At 32.1% G+C, this 9788-nt stretch overlaps 1 protein-coding gene across 1 annotated transcript in view; it reads left to right on the top strand.

The window, feature by feature from the left end:
• Positions 1–3880, top strand: part of LOC110028418 (putative Myb family transcription factor At1g14600) — a 4444-nt gene extending 564 nt beyond the window's left edge. The window contains exons 2-5 of the mRNA XM_020730251.1: positions 602–678; positions 1882–1918; positions 2756–2843; positions 3580–3880. Coding sequence (XP_020585910.1) covers positions 602–678; positions 1882–1918; positions 2756–2843; positions 3580–3880 — 503 coding nt within the window. The remainder of the gene's footprint in view (positions 1–601; positions 679–1881; positions 1919–2755; positions 2844–3579) is intronic.
• Positions 3881–9788: the final 5908 nt, after the last annotated feature.

The following is a 9788-nucleotide window of genomic DNA, read 5'->3' as shown; positions in this document are numbered from 1 at the left end:
TCCTGCGACTTCATTTCTTAATGAGTTGTTGAAGCTGATTTGTTGCATAGTTTATGAATGATTCGGAAGACGATATTGTTCATTTTTTTTTATGACTTCTCTTATTCTTTGATACAATCTTCTACCATTTTGATAAATCTATTGGTGGAAATGCCAAAATATAATCTTAACACAAATGATTAAAAGAATATAAGAAGAGACATGAATTCATCACATACTAACTCTTAACTCGTGTGATTGCTACATCCTCTTATCATCTCTGAGATAAAAATATTATTTATGGTCATCTGGCTATGCGGATGATCATATGCACACTATGTACATTTTTGTGATTGGTCCTTCGTTCATTCAGATAGCTACATGTATTATTTTTGTTCATCTTTCCGGAGTTTACTATAATTTGATTATGATGAATTGCATCATTAACAATTATGATGGAAGTAAAAGATCAAGGTCACTTGAAAAGATATTAAATTCATAAAAATATATTTATTAAAGTCTTTTATAGATATTGAGTATTTTTGAGGTATTCAACTATAAACCCTTGACAAGTGGGATCCACTATTCTTCTAACCCTATATATTGCACATTTGAGGTGCAGGAGCAACGCCTAAGCTTGTTCTTCAACTGATGAACATTAGGGGACTCAGCATCGCTCATGTCAAAAGCCATTTACAAGTACTTTAATTTACACATATATATTGCACATTTATAATTAGCTATCTTCTCTTCCCTAATTTTTATGTATTTCTGTTTGAATTTACTTACATCAGATGTATAGAAGCAAGAGGGTTGATGGATCTGGCCAAGGTAATTTTGAAAATTATTTACAAAACACGTGTGTGTGCACCCTTTATTAGCACTTATTGCTCGTTTGAATAAACTACGTTTTGACAGATTTTTCAAAAAGCTGTTGCTAAAATCAGTATTTTTCCTCCGGCCCTGATTAGGTGCAATGACAACTTTGGAGTTGCGGTCTGACTTTAAAAAAAAAATTGTAATAGTCACCGCAGCTTTTTTGAAGGAACATATTATTCTTTAGCAGTTTCACAGGTGCTTCTTAATGAGCTACATGTGACCTCCCAAGAGAGCCCTTAAGAGACCCTTAAGACCTCCCAAGAGAGCCCTTAAGAGAGATGGGCAGCCCAGGACTTAAATACTGTTTTTTGGCCCTACACCTAGCCAATGTGAGACTATTTGTCTGTGACACTTCTCCACCCAATCACGTGACGCATTCGTCAAGGATCGGCTCCACCAAGGGTCCTACTGGAGCATGGAGAGTCCACACACCTGGCAGACAGTAATCTGTTATGATACCTCACATACTAACTCTTAACTCGTGTGATTGCTACATCCTCTTATCATCTCTGAGATAAAAATATTATTTATGGTCATCTGGCTATGCGGATGATCATATGCACACTATGTACATTTTTGTGATTGGTCCTTCGTTCATTCAGATAGCTACATGTATTATTTTTGTTCATCTTTCCGGAGTTTACTATAATTTGATTATGATGAATTGCATCATTAACAATTATGATGGAAGTAAAAGATCAAGGTCACTTGAAAAGATATTAAATTCATAAAAATATATTTATTAAAGTCTTTTATAGATATTGAGTATTTTTGAGGTATTCAACTATAAACCCTTGACAAGTGGGATCCACTATTCTTCTAACCCTATATATTGCACATTTGAGGTGCAGGAGCAACGCCTAAGCTTGTTCTTCAACTGATGAACATTAGGGGACTCAGCATCGCTCATGTCAAAAGCCATTTACAAGTACTTTAATTTACACATATATATTGCACATTTATAATTAGCTATCTTCTCTTCCCTAATTTTTATGTATTTCTGTTTGAATTTACTTACATCAGATGTATAGAAGCAAGAGGGTTGATGGATCTGGCCAAGGTAATTTTGAAAATTATTTACAAAACACGTGTGTGTGCACCCTTTATTAGCACTTATTGCTCGTTTGAATAAACTACGTTTTGACAGATTTTTCAAAAAGCTGTTGCTAAAATCAGTATTTTTCCTCCGGCCCTGATTAGGTGCAATGACAACTTTGGAGTTGCGGTCTGACTTTAAAAAAAAAATTGTAATAGTCACCGCAGCTTTTTTGAAGGAACATATTATTCTTTAGCAGTTTCACAGGTGCTTCTTAATGAGCTACATGTGACCTCCCAAGAGAGCCCTTAAGAGAGATGGGCAGCCCAGGACTTAAATACTGTTTTTTGGCCCTACACCTAGCCAATGTGAGACTATTTGTCTGTGACACTTCTCCACCCAATCACGTGACGCATTCGTCAAGGATCGGCTCCACCAAGGGTCCTACTGGAGCATGGAGAGTCCACACACCTGGCAGACAGTAATCTGTTATGATACCACCTATCACCTCCCAAAAGAGCCCTTAAGAGAGATGGGCAGCCCAGAACTTAAATACTGTTTTTCGGCCCTACACCTAGCCAATGTGGGACTATTTGTCCGTGACATACAGCTATCCTGAACAAGCCATTAATTTGTTTAGCATGTAAAAATTTAATGTTTTCTAAATTTTAATTTCTTGTTTTGTGAAACAACAATCAACACAATTAATAATGATTTATGTTTTAACTGGGAAAAAAAAATCTACATTTATATGGAGGATATGCTCTCATCAAAATTTGTTTCTTATATTTCTCTTATGGTTATGCATTGAATTTCAGGAACATGAGCAGTTAAATTAAATTTTGTGTAAAAATATTTTAGGTGTAGCCAATGCAAGTGTCATGTTCGAAGAGAAGCTTAGCTACCTTCCAATTTTGCATGGTTTTCAGCATAGATACTCAAACTTGAGGTATGTAAAAGCCTTCCTTTATTTTTAAATTCTATGCTTAAATTTTGCTAAGGTATACCTGATTTTTTTTTATCATGGAGAATTTACATACATACCATGTAATTTCTATTTATTTACATATCCTAGCAACCACTAAGCTTCAATTTTTACATTTATGCCACTTTTACCGTGCATGAAAAAAATGTATTTGTTAATATAATGATATTTTTTATATGATATGAAGGATTTGGGTGGTGTACATGTCAGAAGTAAAGTTTAGGAGTTAGATATGTAAATATATAGGAATTGGGTGGTATGTATCTAAATAGCTTGTCTATTAATGCAAGTTATTTCCAAAAAAAATTCAAAATATTTCTCTTATATCTCAAAACAACAATCAAAATATAATATTGGGTCAAACCCTTATATGGGAAGCTTTATAAATGTTTTAAAAGAAATCCTCATTATCATCAATTTTACATGAAAATCCATAAATAACTTTTTATATAAACCCTTATAGATACTTATAAACACAAATCAAATTATTAAAATATGAAAAAAATAATTAATAATTCACCTTATAAAATTTCAATCTCAGATACTCAAAGTCATCTTCACCACACCAAAAAATATTACAATGTAAAGCATAAATAACTATTTTCTCATTTCCAAAACAACTATCATTTATTTTTTTGTTTGAACTAAAATCAGCAAAAAATGTGAACAAATTAGTCCTTCTTCTTTTTACATATTCAAGGTTCAGCCATGGAAATTGGAATCCTTACAAAAGATCACCTATGATCAACACCTCCCACCATCATAAACAACTTGAAAGACCAAAATCTATTTTAGAAGCACAGGAGATGATCAGATTATGGAAGGAGAAAGATAATGAAATATTGCCAGATCTGAATTTATCCTTAACCATTAATGCACCAAGCAAAAAAACAGAAGAAGAAGAAGAAGAAGAAGAAAGCTGCCTATCTCTATCCTTGTCTTCTCCTCTCTCATACCAAGAAGTTCAGCAGAAAGGGCTTGAACATAAGCGAAGTAATTAAGGAAAAGAACCTGCATATAAAGCTGACAAGCAGTACTCTTGATCTGATTATCTGAATTTAATTTATGAGATGGAGCAGACATTTGAATTGATTCTATATAGTTTTGATTTCTGAGCTAGTTTTGATAGTTTGTATATCACACCATACCTTGGTGTTTGTAACCTAAGTATGATAATATATTAGTTATGTCTTAGTATATGTTTTCTTGGTTTTTTCAGACTTATGATTAAATATTGGAATATTTACATATGTACCAGTCCATTCTTATGTATTTACATGACTAATACTTAAACTTCAATTTGTGTAAGTATGTCACCTTATGTATGCATGGAATGTTTTATTTCATCTTTTAAAAATTAAATAATGTTATTTAAGATGTGATATGAAGAATTTGAGTGGTGTAAATATAAAAAAATTAAATTTGTTCTTGTGTAATTACTGATATATCATATTATTCTACTAAAAATTTACAAAAATATATTGATAATTAGATGTTGAGGTGATACATAAAATAAGCGTGTAGGAAGATATATATAATCAGTAACTAAAAATAATTAGATGATATAACGTAAACACAAAAAGTTTGCAATGACATGTTGGTGATACCACACACACACACACACACACACACACACACAGATACATACATACATACATATATATATATACGGTTCAATCTGGATAGATGACAATAAGCATACAAAATATGAAGATTTACATGCATACCACTCAATTCTTATTTATTTAGATATCTAACACATGAATTTCAAATTTACCTATATATGATATATGCCACCTTATTTATGCATGAAAATGTGTATTTCACATTTTAGAAGTTAAAATAGTAATATTTTTTATGCGATCTGAATGATTTGGGTGGCCTAAATACGTAAGAACTAATGTTAGGTGTTAGATATGTAAATACATAATAATTGTGTGGTATATATGTTAATGCCCCTACAAAATAATAAGGAAAAGCTATATATATACTAACTCCATAAAAAATATTGACTAGTTCATTGAAAAATAGCAAACTCTGTCCATCTGATAAACTTTTAACAGAATATATTTGATATAAAGAGACAGTTATTCATTATTATTTTTTTAATTATTTTTTTTCATTTATTTTTTTCAGCATTTATTCTAAGTGCAAATTCTAGATTTAGACTTTTTCTCCAATTTGACAGCTAATTAGTTGACTGATGAATTGATGATTTAAAAGGAGTGTGACAGTTTTGACTTGATTCCTTCCTAATTTGTCTTCGATTAGTTAATGCCTGCAAGCTGTTTATATGATTTCAAATGCCAGAGAATTATATATAATGCTGCATTGTCTATGTAATATAATTAGGGTTGATTTCTTGGATAGAGAAACATCTTAGAACTATATATACATATAGACATATATATCTTGACAAGAGAAATATATATATATAGACTAATCATATGTATTATATAAGAATTAAAATTAATTTATTATGAAATGCCTTTAAACTTCAAGTTGCCATAATGTAATTTGTTTCAATAAATTGTAATTATAGAATATGCACATTAGTAGTCAATTAAATCAATTGTTGTACAAAAACTCTACATGAGTCTAACGTTAAGATGTAATCTATGTGAACAAACAAAGCGAATGAGTTGTTGACTATTAAACACAATTATTGTGAATCAGTTAGATTTAAAAGCAATTGTAATTCAATTACTAACACCTAGATATACAACTATAAGTTAAGACGATTATAAGGTAAATGATACAAATGAGAGTATTATTAATTTAGTCACAATGTTAGTGATCTTTTAAACACGAGAGCACCGACATACTTAATTATAGTCTTTACTAATTAATATTTAAACACAAGTAAGTGGAAAAAGTAAACATTGCAAGAATTAAAAGATGGGCTATAGAGAATGTATGCATATAAAAATACTAATATTTAGGTGCTATAGGTAGTTGATTTTGTGAACAAAAGTGTAAGAAGAAAATCAAATAAAGATTAACCAATAGAAATTGATATTCCTAAAAAATTGTTTTTTGCTAAAGAGAGGTAGAGGCACATAAGATATCTACTAAGGTCTTAAACTCTATAGCATATCAATGAAATTTACTTGCAGTTCAAATATAGGTTGTTGTGGTCACCCAACAAATCTACATTTATTCCTAAGCCCTCCACCAATTTAGAATTTTGCTAATCCAATTTTGCCATCACAAGACCAACTCTAATTTTAATAGGTGAAGAAGCATTTGCACCGCTTATGCACCCTCTCTTCACAAGATAATTGCAAGCACTACTGCAAGAAATTAATAGTTTATCAATGGATATTATATATAAGTAATGCCAAAAAAAATTGTTAGACAATATCATTTATTATCAAAAAAATAGGTTTCCTCATATTCTTTCATTTTGCTTTAGCTACATCTATCCCTTTCTCATGTGAAATGGTTGCTATCACTTCTCTTCTGCTTTTATTCAACCCATGAATATCCAATCGATGTTCCTCTTACTTTCAGCCCTAAACAAATGCTAATGATAATGAGTCTTCTCTTGATTATTCAGCTACAACCATCTCCACCCTCCTCTTTTCACATTCTAGGAAACCCCATCATTGAATGAATCATCACACCTCTACATCAAAACATGAATTCGTAAGCTTATGGGAAGTAAAATTTACTTAAATTTTAAATTACAAATCCAAGGTTTTGACCCAAAATTAAATTAAGCAGAACACTACCCAATCAATTAAATTCACATTGATGAGACATTGCTAGCTTTGAGTGTTACATAAAGTACTAAATCTATTGGTTGTAAATTAGAAAGTGTGAATGTTAGGAAGATTGATATTAGATAATCTAATTTGAGGAAATCTAACTATATGATTTTTTTTTATATTCTAAAATCTATTTAGAGTAGATCTATTTGCATGATTTTTCTTAAGTTTAAAATATTTCTAATTTGCATGTCGTAATCCCCTCTAATTGAAGGATTTTGGAGTTGAATACATGAAATGCAATTTATTAGTAGTAGCTCTAGTGATAGAGTTGTAACTATGGGTGATCAAATTATTAAAAGGTGTGAACGATTTAGATATCTTTGGTCTATTGTTTAAAGTGATGGTGATATATGGGGATGCTATTATTAGAATTTAAGTTGGTTGGTTTAAGTGGTGGAATGCTTCGGACCTATTGTGAGATAGAAAAATACTGCTTAAACTGAAAGGAAAATTTTATAAGTTGGTGGTGAGATATACAATGCTCTATGGAGCTAATTGTTGGCCTTTAAAATAGAAGCATAAGACTAAGTTAAGTAATGCCGAGATGAGAATGCTTAAATGGATGAGTGGCTTTACACTTAGAGACAAAATGCGAAATGAGTATATCTTTGATAGGGTTGGTGTAGCTCCAATGACGAACAAAATTAGAGGGAGTCATCATAGATGGTTTGGTCACATTAAACACCGACCATCAGATGATCTGATTATGAGAGTAGATGTTAGATTTGACTTATGCTATGAAAGGAAGAGGTATACTTATAAAAACTTGGGCATATTGTATAAAAATGATATTAAACCACATAAATTGTATTGTATTTAGTTATTTGTTTATTCTGTGAATTTATTTTTCTCATTATTTTGTACAACAATTGGTATCAGAGTCAAATTTGTGATTTCGACGACAGGCAGCTACGACTGACAAAGTTGTGAACGTAAGATAAAGAGATCAAAATCAGTTGGCTATGGGATTTGGTTGAGCCAATGATAATAGCATGTCGTTAGTTACTTCAACATTGAACATGACTGTAAAAAAAGTGTTGATTTATTAGGTTTCTGTCAAGATTGAGGTAAGAAAATTTATCGACAAGGAGAACTTTGACAGACAACAATGTCTGATGATGGATATGTGGTGCTCTTTGAATTTGAAAAAAGTTTTTGATATTAATGAACGTTTTGGAGAGATGTTAGAAAGAGATTGGTTGACGATGAACCAAATTATTTGTAGCATAATATGAAATTATTTATCTCAGAAGATCAAATATGAGTGATGATGCAGACTTCTGTAAGAAAATTGAGGATATTAGAGAACAAATAACTTATGAAGAGGGTCGAGAATCATCCTTATATAAAGCATCAATCTATATATTTCAGATGAGAAATGGGGTTACTATTGATAAGCAGTGCTTGAATGATTTTACAAAATTTTTGGCATATCAGTTAAATTTAGATAAGAAGGTTTGAGATGAAGACAAAACACATCTGTTTTTGGTTCCTTTTAAGAACTCAGAGTCTCCAACTTGTCTATATATAATATCTCGTCATCATATGGTTTCCCTTTCCAAATAAATCTCCCTCTTAGATTATGTAGAATAAACTAAAGAGGAGAGAAATCAGAAATGACGAGATATACTGTGAAAATAGATGAACAAAATTAAAAAAACATGGAGGACTTATGTATGGTAATCATCGTGTGATTAGTCGAGAGTATACGTTTGAACAATCTTAGATCGAAATACCTCGAAACACGGTGTCCATGAAGAAAATTCCTACACAAGACACCAATAACCTGAGAACCAAAGAGAACAATTTTGTTAAGGGGGTCAAGAGCACTCCCAAAGGAATGAATTCCTTTGGTTAGTTACATCTTGAGGGATACCAAAAAACAGTCTCAATAAAAGGAGTCTTGCTTACATTATCAGGACTAGTAAATAGGTCATCAAAAGGATAATTATTTCACATGAACATCCCATTCCTTTCAAAGATCTTGCTAAGCCACTTAGTAGAGAGTGAATCTCTCACATCCCAATGGGTAACGACGCTTCGACAATCGGAGCCTCTGAAATAATCAAGTCGACCCATAAGGTTCATAATATTTTTCTAGGGCCAAACCGGGCCAAAAAAGTAGAGGGTGAATCACCGTATCTCAAATAGATGGTGGCCTATCCATAATCGGGGCCTATGAGAAGAAATCAATGAGGTGTTAAAAGGATGACATGACTCAAAAGGGTTAAAAAAAGAGAGGTTAAAGAAATGCTAATCGATAGAGATAGTTGGGTCTAGATACCATTGATCTGTCATCCCAAGCTATTAGAACCCTAAGTCAACCTAGTCGTGAAGGTAGTCGACCCAACACAACCTGAGACTCATTGTCAACAATCCATGAATTGTGTCATTTAAGGAGACCTCAATAGACCAAAGTCAAAAGAAGAGAACTCTAAGTCCTATGACCTGCAAAGGTAGAGCTCACAAAGGTGAGACTTATACCTGTCGAAATGACAAGGAAGCCGTTAAAAAGAAGTGAAAAGAGAGGTATAGCTACAAAGCTGGAAACACTTCTAACAGAGGCCTTACTCACCTTATGGGTTGGAGAAGCTCCTAACATCCTAAACGTGTTAGACAGCCACCTAAGTATAAAAACTTATGCTTGGCCGGTCGAGTTGAAGACACATGGGAACTTCTCATCGAGACATTCAATATGATAAAATTATCTAGCCCTAATCGTAAGGCTTTACTAGGGATGACTTTAGATATAGTCATGTTATTCAAACCATTTTAAAATTGACCCGAAGGTCATGCATAAAAGTGCAGGTTTTAAATAGGTTTTAAATAGTTGAATATTTTAATCCTAAATTTTGATTAATCTTGATTCTCTTATTAGTATTTTTATAAAAAGGTATACTATTAGGGTCCTTAAAGAGCCCAAACCACAACAAAGAATTCCCAGACAAACCATAAGATAAAAATGACTAAGTCAATCACACTGTGACAAGTAAAGCAAGTCAAACAAACAAATAATAATAGACCGAGTTCCGCTGGGTCGACAACATTATCGTAGAAAAGTAAGAGATTATGGTCAGGCTCCGCATATATACAATTGAACCTAGATCTATATATCAAACAAAATGGGGAATTAAGA

The sequence above is a fragment of the Phalaenopsis equestris genome, unplaced genomic scaffold, assembly GCF_001263595.1.
Source record: "Phalaenopsis equestris unplaced genomic scaffold, ASM126359v1 Scaffold000511, whole genome shotgun sequence".
NCBI lineage: Eukaryota > Viridiplantae > Streptophyta > Magnoliopsida > Asparagales > Orchidaceae > Phalaenopsis > Phalaenopsis equestris.
Note: the sequence above shows the minus strand (reverse complement) of the source record. Positions and strands in the feature narration are given on the sequence as shown.